Raw genomic sequence first — 18,395 nt, 5'->3', positions numbered from 1 at the left:
CCCCCCCCCCCCCCGCCGGGGGCAAAAAAGGAAACTCTTTTTAAAAAAAAAAAAAAAAAAAAAAAAAAAAAGGATCTTGGAGATCATTTAGTTCAACCTATTCATGATACAGGTTATTCTTTTGTCTAAGAGTACCCTTTGGGAACGATCAGGCATTTTTCTGGTGATTTTTTGGAGAAATATGGGAGAAACAGTCAGTGGAATATTTTTATGACGTTTTCAGGAAATGACCTGGCATGGTTGGTAGTCCCACACTGACTTTCCTTATGGTAATTCTACAGATGGAGGTGACACTAGCAGTGATGAGGATAAAGAGGAACATGAAACTCCTCCTGTAGAAGTAGAACTCATGACTCAGGTTAACCAAGAGGATATCACTGTTCAGAGTGGTAGAGATGAACTGAATGAGGAGCTGATTCAGGAAGAAAGCTCTGAAGATGAAGGAGAATATGAAGAGGTTAGAAAAGATCAGGATCCTGTTGGTGAAATGAAGGATGAAGGGGAAGAGACATTAAATTATCCTGATACTACCATTGACTTGTCCCACCTTCAACCCCAAAGGTAATTAAAAAATAAAATTTTACATATTATTGTGTAAGCCGAGAATGATGATGAGGTGTAATCCTTACCAAGAAAATACCAAGATTGACATCAGTACTTTTACCCTCCATTGTTTTACTGCTTTTTCACCATTTGATTGGGTCTCTCTGCAAAGAAATTCCCAGGACCAGGGTAGAAAAATACAGTGCATTTACAGTGGCCAAACTAGATCCAAAGAGAAACAACTAAATGGTTATAAATGCTAAAAACATAACAAAGGCAGTTCCATCAAAGAAATGTGTTTTAGTTTACATAATGTTTTACAGATCATCAGGTAAATAGTCCACAGTTATAAATGCACAATTAACAATGTAATTCAGAACAGTCTAGGAGTCAGACAGACCAGTGTTGGGTCTTAGGGTGTGTCCTTGGTAAAGTTACTTTGTGCTTAAGCTTCAGTTTCCTTCTTGGTGAAACAGAATGGTATCCCTTTCATGGGGATTTATGCATGTATACCACCTGGCAGTGCCTGACACACAGTAAGTTTTCAGTACACGTCACCTATTTTAAAATGTATATGGAAGTGTGGAGAGAGGAGCAATTTGGTTGTATGTTTTTCTCACTTTACCAAATGTGAAAATCTGTTGGATTGCCAGTACTTAAGAGTATGGTGTGGGAGCATCTGGGGGCTTTGTAAATGAGTGTCTTTTACAGGCTGGTAGAGACTCCGTTCTGTTTATTTTCATAGGTCCCTCCAGAAATTGGCTTCAAAAGAGGAATCTTCTAATTCTGTAAGCTATTTTCAGTTTTATGAAGAACATCCTATTCTCAAGGAATCATTTTCTACTTTTTAATACTTTTAAAAAAAATTAATAATAGTGATGTTTGCATTTGCCTGTTTTTTTGTTTTAATAGAGTGACAGTAAATCACAGAGCCGGAGACATTTGTCAGCCAAGGAAAGAAGGTAAACACATCTGTGTTATCTAACTAAAAAGCATGCTTTTCTTTTTTTTTTTTAATTGATAGCTCAGCTACCACAGATTACTTAGCTGTTTAAAGACTTCCTTCATTAAATTGACCAAGATTTAGCAGAAATTTTTCGTTGTTAATATTAAGCTCTAATACATTTTTCTGTTTAAGGGCCCTAATCTGTCACTGTAATCAATGAAATAGACCTAGTAGGGTAAGTCCTCACTTAACATTTTCTTTTCTTTTTTTTTGTTTTTTTTTTTTTGAGACAGGGTCTCACTTTGTTGCCCAGGCTTGAGTGCTAAGGTGCAGTTGTGGCTCACTACAGCCTCAAACTCCCAGGCTCAGGCAGTCTCCTGCTTCAGCCTCCCAAGTAGCTGTAGTGGCACATGCCACTACAAAAATGTTTATATTTTTTGTAGAGATGGGGTTTCATCATGTTGCCCAGGCTGGTCTTGAACTCCTGGGATCAAGTGATCCTCCCACCTTGGCTGCCCAAAGTGCTAGGATTACAGGCATGAACCATTGATGCCCGGCCTTCACTTAACATTTTCTTTTTTTTTTTTGAGATGGAGTCTCACTCTGTCGCCCAGGCTGGAGTGCAGTGGCGCGATCTCAGCTCATTACAAGCCCCATCTCCTGGGTTCACGCCGTTCTCCTGCCTCAGCCTCCCAAGTTGCTGGGACTACAGGCACCGGCCACCATGCCCGGCTAATTTTTTGTATTTTTAGTAGAGGTGGGGTTTCACCGTGTTAGCCAGGATGGTCTCGATCTTCTGACCTCGTAATCCAACCGCCTCGGCCTCCCAAAGTGCTGGAATTACAGGCGTGAGCCACTGCGCCCAGCCCACTTAACATTTTCAGTAGATTCTTGGAAACTTGGACTTAAGAGAAACAATGTGTAATGAAACCAATTTTGCCATGGGCTAATTGATATAAACAGGAGTTAAGTTCCTCTGGCATATTTTTGGTCACAAAACTATCACAAAACTTCTAAATAAAGACTGAAAACACTTCTAATACTAAACATTAAAATAAATATAAACTGTACATATATTTAAGAAAGATTAATGAAAGCAAGCACGATAATTATTTACCCAATTTTTGGTAAATCAATGAGTGATGGTAGTTGTGGTAGTGGGTTAAATCAAGGACTATTTGCAAAGTGAAAATTGTAGAGTACCTCCTACTACCATGAGGTTCAAAAACAAAAATATGGCACGTTCTTTAAGCACTTTCATGCTACATTGTTTATTGTTGTACATTTGTATGACTATTGTTTAGTTTATGAATTTTTGACAATCATTTATATTGTTATTCATTCATTGATTCGTTTTTCAACCGCTTATTCCAGTTAAGGGTCATTGGTGGCAAGAGCCTATCCTGGCAAATCAGGGCAACAGGCCAGAACCAACCCAGAACAGGATGTCATTCCATTGCAGGGCACTCATTCATGCTGGGATAATTTAGACACGCCAGTTAACCTAACATGCGCATTTTGGGATGTGAGAGAAAACCTGAGTACCTGGTGAAAACCCACACAGACATGGGGAGAACATGTAGACTCTGCACAGATGGTGGCCATGGCCAGGAATCAATTTTGTTTTTCGTTCTCATCAAAGTTATAACAATGATGTTGAATTAAATTATGTTATTTGAGGACTTGCTCTAATAAGACAGAGCTTTTACTACATAAACATGTACAATAATGATTTCAGTGTATTACATAGACTAGTTCTAGGGTAATATTGTCAGGAATAAATAGGAATACCTGAAATTAGGAAAGTTTTACATAAGGCAGAAGACTTGATTTTTTATTTTTATTTTTTTTTTGAGACAGAGTCTCGCTCTGTGGCCCAGGCTGGAGTGCAGTGGCGTGATCTTGGCTCACTGCAAGCTCTGCCTCCCAGGTTCACACTATTCTCTTGCCTCAGCCTCCCGAGTAGCTGGGACTACAGGCGCCTGCCACCACGCCTGGCTAATTTTGTTTTTGTATTTTTAGTAGAGATGGGGTTTCACCATGTTAGCCAGGATGGTCTCGATCTTCTGACCTCGTGATCTGCCCACCTCGGCCTCCCAAAGTGCTGGATTACAGACGTGAGCCACCATACCAGGCCAATTTTTTTTTTTTTTTATTAGCAGGTCTCAGGAAGCAAGTAGAAGCAAGGCAAGGGCAGAAGGGAAGGAAACGACTACTGTAGGGTGGGAAAGACTAAGACAACTAAAGCATTCCAGGAAGAGGCCCTAAATCGGAATGGACAGTAAAGCCTTTTCATTTGAGAAAGATAATCATTAAACAATTACAGAGAATTCTGAGCATATAGCACTGTGCTAGATACTTACTGAGTATACAAAGAGGTAAAGTATAAAGCTCATGCCTTAAAGAGGCTTTTGAGTCCTGGATTCAGGAAGTAGTCATAAATATGTAAATAGTATCTGAAAGTGATAAAGTAGTTCAAGAGTAAGAGATTGCTATGAGTTCAGATGTTTGGGGAAATAACATCAGAAGTACACCTTGAAAGATATGTTAGCGGTTAAGTAAATGAAGGAGGGAGACTCCAAGGAGAATTAGCATTAACAAAGAGGAGTGCTTCTTTGGGGTAATATGCATAGTGCTTTGGGGAAATGATAAATAGACTCAGTGGGAAGGAAGAGAAAGTTTGTTTATTAAATGGTAGATGATATGATTGGAGAAGTAAATTTGAACTAAAAATGGAGTACTTAATAGCTAAGGATTTTGGACTGTACCCTTTAAAGTGATACGAAGAGAATGTGACATAGGCAAATGATTAAGGAAGATTAAAACAGAAGTTAATGGCTGGATGTGGTGGCTCATGCCTGTAATCCCAGCACTTTGGGAGGCTGAGGCGAATAGATCACCTGAGGTCAGTTCAAGACCAGCCTGAGCAACATGGTGAAACCCTATATCTACTAAAAATACAAAGTTAACTGGGCGTGGTGGCACAAACTCTGTCTTAAAAAAAAAATTCAGAATATGTAGACTCTGGAAGAAGTCTGGGTGGGATGTAATGAGGACCTGAACTAAGACGTTGGCATTGGGAACAGAAAGAATACCACAGTAATAAAATTTACCCTTCCTTCTTTTAACCTGTGTATTTTTTAATCCATTTAGTCAACCAACCAGTCAAGAAATGTTTTATTAAATGCCTAAGACCTCCCAACGCTATGTTGACACAAAGAGTACAAATCCCAGTGCCTGGCCATTAAGGTGTTCAGGGGCTAAATGTGCCTAGTGAGTAAGGATGAGTCAGGGGTGACAATATGTTGAGCTTGGATGATGGAAAGAAAGATAAATCCACGAGAGATGAAAAATTTTCATCTTTTTCCTACGTGATGATTTTGAGCATCTTTGTATTTTCTAACTTGGTGATTAACAAGTAAAGCAGAAGCCATGACCATTTATATACTGTATATGTGCTCTTTCCCATGGAACTTTTTTAGGGCACTAAGAATTGAAATTCTAAGAATGAGATGTTTCCATGTCTTTTTTATTCAGGGAAATGAAAAAGAAAAAGCTTCCAAGTGACTCAGGAGATTTAGAAGTGATAGAGGGAAAGGATAAAGAAAAAGAAAGTACTGTACACATTGAAACTCATCAGAACACAAGCAAAAATGTTGCGGCTGTACAGCCAATGAAACGAGGACAAAAGGTAAACTTCAGGATGATCTATATGGTTCACAGTTAAGTTGTGAGGTTCCTTTTTAATTTTTTAAAGTTGAAGTGAAATAGAAAATGTAGGCCAAAAAATAATCCTTTGTGATATCCTTTGACTAAAAATTAGTTGAGTAGATACAGCATTTGGGGAACATAGAGATCACTACTAGAAGTTATTTAGACTTTCAAGATCATCTGCACAGAAGCTTTCATTTTATCTGGAAGAGTAATAGAAGATTATGGTTTGCCAAAGTTGCCCAGCTAGTTAAGTAGCAGAGCTGATATTTATTGAGAATTTAGCTCAGTAATTTTTCGATGTTGTTTAGAGTTCTTAGATATTTTGCTAAAAGTGGATGATGAAGAAAGAAGTACTTGTGATAGAACATACTCTTTCCACACCGCCTCCGCCAGCTCTCCCGAGATAGAGTCTTGCTCTGTCACCCACGCTGAAATGCAGTGGTGCAGTCAGGGCTCACTGCAGTAGCCTTAACTTCTAGGCTCAAGTGATCCTCCCATCTCAGTCTTCCAAGTAGCTGGGACCACACAGGTGCATGCCACCATACTCAGCTAATTCTTTTTATTTTTTGTAGCGATGGGGTCTAACTATATTGTCCAGACTGGTCTCAAACTCCCAGGCTCAAGTGATCTTCCTGCCTCACCCTCCCAAGGTGCTTGGAACTAGAGGTGTGTTAGCCACCATGTCTGGTTACAATATAATATACTCTTCAAAATGCTGTAGCAGCCAGGTGCAGTGGCTCATGCCTGTAATCTCAGCACTTTGGGAGGCCGAGGCAGGTCGATCACTTGAGGCCAGGAGTTCAAGACCAGCCTATCTAACATGGTGAACCCCATCTCTACTAAATATACAAAAATTAGCCAGGCATGGTGGTACATGCCTATAGTTGCAGCTACTCGAGAGGCTGAGGCAGAAGAATTGCTTGAACCCAGGAGGTGGAGGTTGCAGTGAGCCAAGATCACGCCACTACACTCCAGCCTGGGTGACATGGCGAGACTCTGTCTCAAAAAAAAAAATGCTGTAGCAGTATAAAAGTGAGGGGATTATGGACTAATTTATCAGTGTACTTCTTTTAAAATTTAAATTTCTTTGCAACCTTTTTTTTTTTTTTGAGACGGAGTCTCGCTCTGTCACCCAGGGTGGAGTGCAGTGGCCGGATCTCAGCTCACTGCAAGCTCCGCCTCCCGGGTTTACGCCATTCTCCTGCCTCAGCCTCCCGAGTAGCTGGGACTACAGGCGCTCGCCACCTCGCCCGGCTGGTTTTTTGTATTTTTTAGTAGAGACGGGGTTTCACTGTGTTAGCCAGGATGGTCTCGATCTCCTGACCTCATGATCCACCCACCTCGGCCTCCCAAAGTGCTGGGATTACAGGCTTGAGCCACCGCGCCCGGCCGCTATAATCTTTATAAATATGTTTTGTGATCTTTCCTTCATCCATAGAGGTCAGATTTTCCTATGCTTTTTTCCAGTGAGCTGCAAATAAATGGACATGTGCATAAGGAAGGGAAGACTCAACATAATAAAAATATAAATTCTCCTCATATATAATTTCAACATGACTTTAATCAGAATTGAGATTTTAATGCTTGATAAAATAATTCTAAATTTATTTTAAAAGGAGTAAATGCTTGAGAATAGCTAAGAAATTGAGGGATTTCCCTATGAGGTAGTAAAATAACGCTAGAATTTTTACAACAGCATGTTATTAACATAGGAATAGCTAGACAGAAAAAAGTGAGACAGAATAAAATCTAGACACAGGACCACTACCTGATATTTAGCGTTTTAGTATGTGATAAAATAATATTGCAGATCATTTGAGAAGCTATGAAATATTCAGAATGATGGCTAACCATGTGAAAACGGTACCACAGTGCATTGCAGGTGGAGAAAGTAAAGAACCACCAATAAAATTTAAAAACAAATGGCCAATCTGAAAAAAAAAAAAAAAGTGATGAAAGAAACGCTGTGTAAACCTGGGGAATTTTTTTTACCCATCATTTTAATAGATGCTACATTGTCAGTCATTCAGTAAATGTTTGAGTGTACAACATGGGAATTCCAGTCAAAAGTCTTAACAGTGCTTCTGCCCTTTGACTCAGCAATTCCTCTTATAGGAATTTATCCTAAAAAAAAAAAATGATGGGTATGCACTGAGGACGTTGAAGTTTATATTTGTAGTAGCACAAAAACTGCAATTAATCTTAAGTGTACAACAATATGAAATAATAAATGAGGCATTTTTACAATGAAATATTCTGCAGATAGGTTAAGTTTCAAGGCAAATCCTGATAGAATTTTTATTAAAATACATTAAATTTTTAGATTATTTTCTGGGGAATTGTCATTTTAACCACTTTGAGTCTTCCTATGGAAAACCATAATTGTGCAATTATAAAACTATAATTGAGCAATCTGCCCGCCTCAGCCTTCCAAAGTGTTGGGATTACAGACGTAAGCCACTGCGCCCTACCTATTTTTAAAACTTTCATTTCCTAGTTGTTATTTGCTGGTACATGGGAAGACATCATTCATGTTGATCTAGTAATGAGCAATCTTACAGAGCACTTACTAATTAATACTTCATCTGTAGGCAGTCATATCATCTGCAAATTATGGCTTTTCTTCTAGTCTTAATATCTTTTATTTTCCCCATGTTTTTTGCAGTGACTGAAAAGCAAAAGTATTGTGTTTCATAGAAGTAGTAATTGTGTATATCTTTGTTAATGCCATTAAAGGAACTGTTTCTAAGATTTTATCATTGTGGGATGTTTCCTTTGGGTTGTTGGAGGATACCTTTTTGAAAGTTTTTTTTTAATAATGATGAGCTAAATGTCTCTGAATGGTTTTTCTGTATCTGTTGGATTCTTTTTGCTTGTTTTTTTGTTTTCGAGACAGGGTCTCACTCTGTCGCCCAGGCTGGAATGCAGTGGTATGGTTATGGCTCACTGCATCCTCAACCTTCTGGGCCCAAACCGTCTTTCTACCTCAGCTTCCCAAACAGCTGGGACCACAGGCGTGTGCCACCATGCCTGGCTAATTTTTACTTTTATTATTTTTAGAGACAGGGTCTTCCTATTTGCCCAGGCTGGTCACTAACTCCTAGGTTCAAGTTATCCTCCTGCTTGGTCTCTGAAAGTGCTAAAGTTACAGGCATGAGCCACCATGCCCAGCCTATTGCATTATTTTCTCTATTAATCAGTCAGTATGGTATATTACTTGAGCAAAATCTATCAATTGGCCTCTAATTTCTCATACTGTCTCTGCCTGGTTTTTGTGTTTACACATTATATCAGTTTCATAAAATAAGTTTAGGACCTCTCCTGCTTTTTCTGCTCTCTAGAACTTTGTATAAAATGGAGATTGTGGCCGAGCACGGTGGCTCATGCCTGTAATCCCAGCACTTTGGGAGGCTGAGGCAGTTGGGTCACCTGAGGTCAGGAGTTTGAAACCAGCCTGGCTAACATGGTGAAACCCCGTCTGTATTAAAAATACAAAAATTAGCCGGGTGTGGCGGGACCTGTAAGGTCCCAGCTTCTTGGAGGCTGAGGCAGGATAATTGCTTGAGCCTAGGAGGCAGTGGTTGCAGTGAGCCGAGGTCATGCACTGCACTCTAGCCTGGGTGACAGAGCAAGACTCTGTCACAAAATGGAGATTGTTCCTTGAAATTGGATAGCATTTGCTTATAAAACTAGACCTAATGTTTTGGGTTTTGTGAGGAGATTTTTTTTTTTTTTTTTTAGACTGAGTCTTGCTTTGTTGCGCAGGCTGGGATGTAGTGTTGCAATCTTGGCTCACTGCAGCCTTGACCCCCTGGGCTCAAGCAATCCTCCCACGTCAGCTTCCCTAGTAGCTGGGACCACAGATGTGTGCCACCATGCCCGGCTATTGTGAGGAGAGTTTTAAGAACTATTTTCAGTTTATTTAATGACTTAGGTTTATTCAGGTTTTCTGGGATTTTTTTGAAGTTGGTTTTCCGAAGTTGTATTTTTTTTTTTTTTTTTTTTTTGGAGACGGAGTCTCGCTCTGTCGCCCAGGCTGGAGTGCAGTGGCCGGATCTCAACTCACTGCTCCGCCTCCCGGGTTTATGCCATTCTCCTGCCTCAGCCTCCCGAGTAGCTGGGACTACAGGCGCCCGCCGCCTCGCCCGGCTAGTTTTTTGTATTTTTTAGTAGAGACGGGGTTTCACCGTGTTAGCCAGGATGGTCTCGATCTCCTGACCTCGTGATCCGCCCGTCTCGGCCTCCCAAAGTGCTGAGATTACAGGCTTGAGCCACCGCGCCCGGCCGCGAAGTTGTATTTTCTAAGAAACTCTGTTGTCATCAGGTTTTCCATTTCTCAGTCCAGTTTATTGGTAACAGTAGTTTTTCTCAATTTTTTTGAGGTACAGTGTACATAATAGTAAAATGCACAAATCTTTGGCTCAGTGAAATTTTTTTTTTTTTTGAGACAGAGTCTCGCTCTGTTGCCCAGGCTGGAGTGCAATGGCCCGATCTCGGCTCACTGCAACCTCCACCTCCCGGGTTCAAGCAATTCTCCTGCCTCAGCCTCCCGAGTAGCTGGGACTACAGGCGTGCGCCACTATGCCTGGCTACTTTTTGTATTTTTAGTAGAGACAGAGTTTCACCATGTTGGCCAGGATGGTCTTGATCTCTTGACCTCGTGATCCGCCTGCCTTGGCTTCCTAAAGGGCTGGGATTACAGGCATGAGCCACCGTGTCCGGCCTCAGTGAATTTTTGTAAGCACACACATCTGTGAAACGACCACTCAGATCCAGATACTTTACTTGGAATGTTTCCAGCATCCCAGAAGGCTCATGCTTGTTTGCCAGTTTCTTTTTTTTTTTTTTTTTTTTGTTTTGAGACAGGGTCTTGCTATGTTGCCAGGCTGGAGTACAGTGGTGGTGTGATCTCAGCTCACTGGATCCTCCTCCTCCTCGGTTCAAGTGATTCTTCTGCTTCAGCCTCCTGAGTAGCCGGAACTATAGGCACACGCCACCACACCCAGCTAATTTTTGTATTTTTAATAGAGACGGGGTTTCACTTATGTTGGCCAGGATGGTCTTGCTCTTGACCTTATGATCCACCCGCCTCGGCCTCCCAAAGTGGTGGGCTTACAGGCGTGAGCCACTGCGCCCAGCCGGAAGGCTCATGCTTGCCACTTTCTAAGAATATCCCCACATGACTTTTTGTTTTTTGAGACAGAGTTTTACTCTTGTTGCCCAGGCTGGAGTGCAATAGCATGGTCTTGACTCACTGCAACCTCCGTCTCCCAGGTGCAAGCGATTCTCCTGCCTCAGCCTTACAGGTATCTGGGATTACAGGCATGCACCACCACGCCTGGCTGTTTTTTTTTGTATTTTTGGTAGAGATGGTGTTTCACCATTTTGGTCAGGCTGGTCTTGAACTCCTGACCTCAGATGATCCACCCGCCCGGACCTCCCAAAGTGTTGGGATTACACGCGTGAACCACCGTGCCAGACCCTCACATGACTTTTGGATCCATAAGTATGCATTTCTGTTCATATACATATGAGTGGAATTTTCTGGGTTGTGGCATACATGTTGTTTGGCTGTATTAGATACTGCCAGTCAGTTTTCCAGAGTACCTGTGTCAGTTTCCCACCAAGCAGTGTATGAGAGTCCAGTTACCCCCCATCCGTACTAACACTTAGTATTGTCACGTTTTCAGTCATTTAGGTGTGTATATATGCTGATAGCTCATTTGGCTTTTATTTCATATCCCTGATGACTAATGATATTGAGCACTTTCTCATGTTTTTTGGACCTCGAAGCACCTATTTTAAAAATTGGTTTGTCCTATCTTTCTAGTTGATGTATACGAGTTCTCTCTAATCCTGAATACAAATCCTTTCTTGGATATATGTATTGCAAGTGCTTTTCACACTTTGGGGCTTGCTCTTTTTCACTTTTCTAATAGTCTTTTTTGATGAGTAGCATTTTAAAATTCTAATTAAGTCTGATTTATCAGTCTTCTTTTACGGCGTTTGTGTCCTATTTAGGGAAGTCTTCACAATTTTCAAAATGTGTTATTTTGGTCCTAGCTAATACAATTAATCAAGACAAAAATCTCTAGGGTGGGGCCTAGATGTTTATAGTTTAAAACCCCTAGAGTGATTTGGGGATGTAATCAGGGTAAAGAATAACTGGTTTTTTAATAAAATACAGAATCTTGAAAGCCTCTAGAATAAGTGCCTAGCCTAGCTTTGCTGCTTTATTTCTTATTCTTCCTCCATGTGTACCCTGACTCCAACCAAATGTGATGACTTGCTATTACTATTCTCTTTCTTTTTAGACTTGCTTTTCCAATACTGTTTTACTTTATTTCTTCCTCGCAGTTCATTATGTTGTGTTAATTTATCCTTACTTCTCTGTGTATCTTCTCTCCATCCTATGGTACAATTCCTTGAGGATGAGGACTTCGGTTATCCAACTTTGTAGACTTCATATTGTTTATTATAATAGTGCCTTATTCAGTAAGCATTTTTGACAGAGAATATAAAGTAACACCATTTCTTTGCAAGTATTTGTTGACATTTTTTTGCTGCTGAATATTTCCAACCAAAATCTTCTGATTTTGTAGAGTAAAATGAAAAAAATGAAAGAAAAATACAAAGACCAGGATGAAGAAGACCGTGAACTTATCATGAAATTGCTAGGGGTAAGTAACATCTAAAAACATTTTTTCTTTTGCTTTTCAAATGGGCATCTAGTCCACTGCCTAGCATATGACGGGCATTCAATACATTCTTAACACTGACTAATGTTTCCTCTATGAATTAAAGTCTGCAGGTTCAAACAGAGAAGAAAAAGGGAAGAAGGGGAAGAAAGGAAAAACAAAGGATGAACCTGTGAAGAAACAGCCCCAGAAACCCAGAGGTGGACAAAGGATCTCTGACAACATTAAGAAAGAAACTCCGTTCCTTGAGGTTGTAACTCATGAGTTACAAGACTTTGCTGTAGATGATCCACATGATGACAAGGTAAGGCTACTATACATGTGGGCTTCTGCTTCTTAATTAGGGTGATTAACCATCCTGGGGTTCCCAGGACATGGGACTTTCAGTGCTAAAACCAAGACAAGTGGGTAACCCTATTCTTAATGGAATGTCATCTCAGAAATATAACCTGAAAGACTAAAATTGCAATATCTTATCTAAGCATGAAATGGTAGTATTGATAGCTGATAAAAATTTTGTTACAAGCCTTTAGGAAGTAATCAGTTTTATGGAGAGGCTTTGATTCTGATGGGAACTGAGTTAAATTAAGACAGAGAGGCCGGGCGCCGTGGCTCACGCCTGTATTGCCAACACTTTAGGAGGCCAAGGCAGGCAGATCACAAGGTCAGGAGATCGAGACCATCCTGGCTAACATGGTGAAACCCTGTCTCTACTTAAAAAATACAAAAATATTAGCCAGGTGTGGTGGCAAGCGCCTGTAGTCCCAGCTACTCAGGAGGCTGAGGCAGGAGAATAGCATGAACCCAGGAGGCGGAGCTTGCAGTGAGCTGAGATCGCGCCACTGCACTCCAGCCTGGGCGACAGAGTGAGACTCCGTCTCAAAAAAAAAGGAAAGAGAATTGGGATTGTCTTGAAGATGAGTAGAAAATAAATTTTCACTTTCTCTAAGCTTTTCTGTAGGAATCTGTGCTATATTGTCTCATATAATGTTGAAAATGGGTACACCATTTAAGAGCCAAGTACCCTGGTTACAAAACCAGTGAGAAGTTTGTATTTTTCCAGCTAAGATGATTGCCTAATTGTTCTATTAAAAGTACAGCAAGCTCAGCCTTCTGTATATCTTCTTACATGAATATGTACATCTTCTTGCTTTTTTTTTTTTTTTTTTTTTTTTTTTTTTGAGGCAGTCTTGCTCTGTTGCCCAGGCTGGAATGCAGTGGCACAATCTCGGCTCACTGCAACCTCCGCCTCCCAGATTCAAGCAATTATCCTGCCTCAGCCTTCCAAGTAGCTGGGATTACAGGCGTGCATCATCACACCTGGCTAATTTTTGCATTTTTAGTAGAGATGGGGTTTCACCATGTTGGCCAGGCTGGTCTTTAACTCCTGATCTCAGGTGATCCGCCTGCCTTGGCCTCCCAAAGTGTTGGGATTACAGGCATGAGCCACACGCCCAGCCTGTTTATTTTTTAATAACTTGGTTTAAAACAGAGGCCAAATAAAAAAATTTTACTTTTGTCTCCAGCATTTTTATGTAAAGCTTGAGTTATAATTGTGTGCTCAGTTTAGTGCAGGTAATGCTGACAGGGATTCTGTATTACTATTTTCTTTTTTTCCCTGATGAACAGTTGTTGTTTAGTAATACTAAAACTCATTTTGGCTCTTAAAATTTGTACATTATTCTTGTGTTCTGTAAATTCTAGACTCAAAACTGCTCACTAGAGGTGTTAATTATTAATGTTCTTTCATGAGTAGGTGCTGTGGTCTAAATGTTAGTACCCCCCCCACAATTCATATATGGGAACCTAAATTCCCAGTGTGATGGTATTAAGAGGTTGGGCCTTTAGGAAGTGAAGTCATGAGGGCTCTTCTGTCATGAATGAGTGCCCTTTTGCCATATGAGGACACTGCAATAAGGTGCCATCTTTTTTTAAGATGAGGTCTCCCTATGTTGCCCAGGCTGGTGTTGAACTCCTGGGCTCAAGGGATCCCCCAACCTCAGGCTCTCAAAGTACTCGGATTACAGGTATGAGCCACCACACCCAGCCTAAGGTGCCATCTTTGAGGCAAGCCCTTATCAGACATTGAATCTGCTGGTGCCTTGATGCTGGACTTCCCAGCCTCCAGAACTGTAAGAAGTAAAATTTCTGTTTATAAATTATACAGCCTCAGGTATTCTGTTACAGCAGCGAGAAAGTCAGTTATCTCCAGATAGATTTTTCTTAAGCAAACAAAATTAAGCATATTTTATGGGATATGGGAAAAATTTATCCAAAACTGTTGAACAAATATTTAAAAATAAAAGTTATGTTTACCAGAATTCTCCATTTGCTTTTCTCCTGGCAAACTTATCAACCTTAGTTGTCATTTTAAATTCTCCCTGTAACTTTTGCTGCTTTAACATATACTTTATATGAAAGTTTCAGTTCCCACCTCCTCTACCTCAGAGAACTACCCTTCTTCTCTTGAATGACATTACTTTCTTAATACACACACACACACACACACCCCCACCCACTTCAGAGTCTTAGGAAGAATACACACACACACACACCCCCACACACCCACTTCAGAGTCTTAGGAAGAATACACACACACACACACACACACACACACACCCCACTTCAGAGTCTTAGGAAGAATATAACCTTGAGGCCCCCTATCCTGGTTATATCACTGTTTCTTTCTCCTTATGGTTTAATGGTGAGGCCCCCTATCCTGTGGGTCAGAAATGACAGTCTGGTTATATCACTGTTTCTTTCTTCTTATGGTTTAATGGTGTGGAATTTCATTTTACATTATAGCTGACATTTTTATTTTTATATGTTCGGAACAGGAGGAGCAAGATCTGGATCAACAGGGAAATGAGGTATGATTTTATGTTGGGGTTCCTACTGCAACACTGTGATTACAATTCAGTTCCCAGAATGTTTGAAACACAACTTATTAAAACTTAAAAACTTAAGACTGCAGGTCTGGCCGGGCGCGGTGGCTCAAGCCTGTAATCCCAGCACTTTGGGAGGCCGAGGTGGGTGGATCACGAGGTCAGGAAATCGAGACCATCCTGGCTAACATGGTGAAACCCCGTCTCTACTAAAAATACAAAAAACTAGCCGACGTGGTGGCGGCGCCTGTAGTCCCAGCTACTCGGGAGGCTGAGGCAGGAGAATGGCGTGAACCCGGGAGGTGGAGCTTGTAGTGAGCCAAGGTCGCGCCACTGCACTACAGCCTGGGCAACACAGCAACACTTCGTCTCAAAAAAAAAAAAAAGACTGCAGGTCAAGAAGTCAAACTTTCAGGGTCTTAATCCCACCTCTGCTGTATGTAACTGTACAAACTTGGAAACATTATTCTTTGTGCCTCAGTTTCCTTATCTGAAGAATGGGGATAATGTCCCTACCCAGGAGAGGGTTGTTTTGATAACTAATATATGTAAAGGGTATTTAGAAAAGTTTATGGCACATAGCAAACACTCAAATATCAGTTATACTTCAGCACCAAGTATTCTGTCCTAAATCTGTAAGTTTATTCATATTGTTAAATAAATGGGGGCAATCTCACAGGTAGCACAACAAATAAGAACTCTAAGAAGCTCTGGGATTTCTCCTTAATAATGGGGAAGAGAGAAGGCTATTCTATTCTAGCCTAGGGTTTCTCAGCTTTGGCACTATTAACATTAGGGGTTGGTTAATTCTTTGTTGTGGGGTCTGTCCCATTCATTATAAAATGGTTAGCAACATCCTTGGCCTTTACCCACTAGATGCCAGTAGCAGCCCCTACCTCTTCCTTCTCACCCCTCATCGTGTCAACCAAAACTATCTCCAGACATTGCCCATTGTCTTCTGAGGGCAGAATCTCCCCAGGTCGAGAAATAGTAGTGTAGCCAAGGTATTAGTCCCATTTCCATATGATGGGACTTAAATCTACTTGTGGTTATTACTGCATCATTTAAATCCATAACAGGTTTCTGCAACTCAGGTAATATACAATAGTTTTTTTCTTTTTTGAGACAGGGTCTCTATCACCCAGGCTGGTGTCACTCAGTGCAGTGACAGGATCATGGCTCTCCACAACCTCTACTTCCTGGACTCAGGTGATCCGCCCCCCTCAGCCTCCCGAGTAGCTGGGACTACAGGCACCCACCACTATGCCCAGCTAATTTTTGTATTTTTTTAGAGGTGGGGTTTCTCCATGTTGCCCAGGCTGGTCTTGAACTCCTGGGCTCAAGTGATCCACCCGCCTCAGCCTCAGTCCTCCAGAGTCCTAGGATTACAGGTGTGAGCCACTGCTCCTGGGCCTTCTTTCTCTTAAATGGAACTGTAGGTGGTATTTTGAAAATTATTGTTCTCATTACTTATTATGCTAGGCAAAAATTTAGTAGTAAAGAATATATTTAAACATTGGTCTTCAACTCTTTGGAACTATGAAGCAGAGTTTAAGCACGACTGTTCCAGCTTAGATGGTATATGTATCAGAAAAAGATAAAAAATATGTTGAGATATTAATTCAAGTGTTTTTGCATTTTTTTTTAAAGAGTGGTATAAATTGTTTTTGTAACTGTTATTTTCCCTTTTTAGGAAAACCTATTTGATTCTTTGACAGGCCAGCCACATCCTGAAGATGTACTACTGTTTGCCATTCCAATATGTGCCCCTTACACCACCATGACAAACTACAAGTAAGTTACCATTAGTTGACAGAATGGCTTTTGTGAATTGTTTTGTAATGTCTATTTAGTAACACATGTAATTCCTTTTTAAAGATATAAAGTGAAACTTACTCCTGGAGTGCAGAAAAAGGGAAAAGGTATTTAAATTTGTTTTTTTGAATTATGATTTTAAACAGTTCAGTGACTTAACAGGAGTAGATTATTCTTACTTTTTTAAAATTTACAGCTGCAAAAACAGCCTTGAATAGTTTCATGCATTCCAAAGAAGCAACAGCAAGAGAAAAAGACTTATTCCGCAGCGTAAAGGTAAAGTTCTCCTTCAGAAAAGGAATGTGGAGACTGACAGTACAATTTAAAATGTTAGCAGTTTTTTGTTATTTTAGTAGAAAATGCTGTCTTATTAGAAGCAGTAATACCATTTCAGCTAAAAGTTTGGAAATGTTTTTCTTTTTTGTCATAAAAGAAACATGATTGACTATATAGGATGTGAAGATATTCAGCAATTTTCTTTTTTTAGGACACAGATTTATCAAGAAACATTCCTGGCAAAGTGAAAGTGTCTGCACCCAATCTTCTGAATGTAAAAAGGAAATAGCTGAAATGAAATTCTAAAATATTTGAGAAGAGCCAATTTTATAGCCTTTTGGAAGTTCAAAGATGAAAACACCATGTATCAGGACTTCTGCATTATAAAAATGAACTAAACATTGCCTTGCTATATTCACCAAAAGGACTTAATTCTTGTTTTTTTCCCAGTTTTATATAGAGGAAACACTGTCTATGATAGGATTTCCTAAAGTATTTGTGGATAGTTAAATGCTAATTATATACATCTGTAATTATTCTACATTTTCTTGACATTTGGGAGGTTAATACCAAGTATTCATTTCATGATGTAAAGAAACAACAGTGAAGTGGCTTGATTGCTTAGACTACTGACTTGGTAAGTCTACTGTATATAACATCTAATATATATATTATGGGCCAGCCACAGGGGTGTATTTAGGATTGTGTCTTGAAAACTAAGTATTGGAGTGGATTTTCTTCTGCTTTCATCTATACTTGTCAAAAAATATATTAGACCAAAATGTAAAATGTAAGTAATAATTCTCATGACTCAGCTTAGTAAGTCCTAGAAGAAATTGGTGTTAATCATTTCTATTCATTTGTAGACCTTCAGGTTTGATCTTATTTTTTTCCTTGTAGTCTCATTCAGTTCTGTACCATTTTAATTTCCACCTTTACTAATTAATTACCAATATAGCACGTTACAGAGCATCTTAACCTATAATACCAGAAGTGCATTTTAAGGCTTCCCACTAAAGACTCTGACCCACTTTTCCTGTCTCTTAACAGAATGGTAAATGAAATCATCATTATTTCCATTCCTTCATGAGCTATAAAACTTTTTAATTAATTAAAAAAAAAACTTTGTAATTGACTGGACAACACCTGCCTGTATTCAGCATGACCACCTGCTCCAGCCCCTGCACTGGTGCATTAAGGTTAACACCTGCCTGTATTCAGCATGACCACCTGCTCCAGCCGCTGCGCTGGAGCGTTAAGGTCAAAGTACTACATAGTTGTTGGTCCCTCCACACTTTGTTTTCCCAGCCTCATCATGATGTGAATATTAATGTTTAAAAAAAAAAAAAAAACCTTTATTATGTTGTATTTACAACACTAGGTTACATAATTATAGACTACTCTTGTCATTAAAAAAAAACTATAATTTTTTAAAAAATGACTTCAGCATTTTGATGATGGTAAGACTATTTAGTATAATGTTTCTACAGATATATATCCTGAAGTTACCGAAAAGGA

The 18,395-nt window shown here is 39.9% G+C and overlaps 1 protein-coding gene across 2 annotated transcripts in view; it reads left to right on the top strand.

The window, feature by feature from the left end:
- Window positions 1–17,696, top strand: part of NEMF (nuclear export mediator factor) — a 70,758-nt gene extending 53,062 nt beyond the window's left edge. For both annotated transcript variants that reach the window (XM_025391164.1, XM_025391162.1), the window contains 11 exons: window positions 282–561; window positions 1,289–1,331; window positions 1,456–1,505; window positions 5,027–5,180; window positions 11,806–11,883; window positions 12,008–12,205; window positions 14,739–14,771; window positions 16,480–16,580; window positions 16,665–16,708; window positions 16,798–16,877; window positions 17,089–17,696. In XM_025391164.1, coding sequence (XP_025246949.1) covers window positions 282–561; window positions 1,289–1,331; window positions 1,456–1,505; window positions 5,027–5,180; window positions 11,806–11,883; window positions 12,008–12,205; window positions 14,739–14,771; window positions 16,480–16,580; window positions 16,665–16,708; window positions 16,798–16,877; window positions 17,089–17,166 — 1,139 coding nt within the window. In that variant the 3' untranslated portion in view covers window positions 17,167–17,696. The remainder of the gene's footprint in view (window positions 1–281; window positions 562–1,288; window positions 1,332–1,455; window positions 1,506–5,026; window positions 5,181–11,805; window positions 11,884–12,007; window positions 12,206–14,738; window positions 14,772–16,479; window positions 16,581–16,664; window positions 16,709–16,797; window positions 16,878–17,088) is intronic.
- The last annotated feature ends 699 nt before the right edge of the window (window positions 17,697–18,395 follow it).

Source organism: Theropithecus gelada, chromosome 7b, assembly GCF_003255815.1.
Source record: "Theropithecus gelada isolate Dixy chromosome 7b, Tgel_1.0, whole genome shotgun sequence".
NCBI classification, from domain to species: domain Eukaryota; kingdom Metazoa; phylum Chordata; class Mammalia; order Primates; family Cercopithecidae; genus Theropithecus; species Theropithecus gelada.
This window is presented reverse-complemented; position numbering and strand designations above follow the sequence as displayed.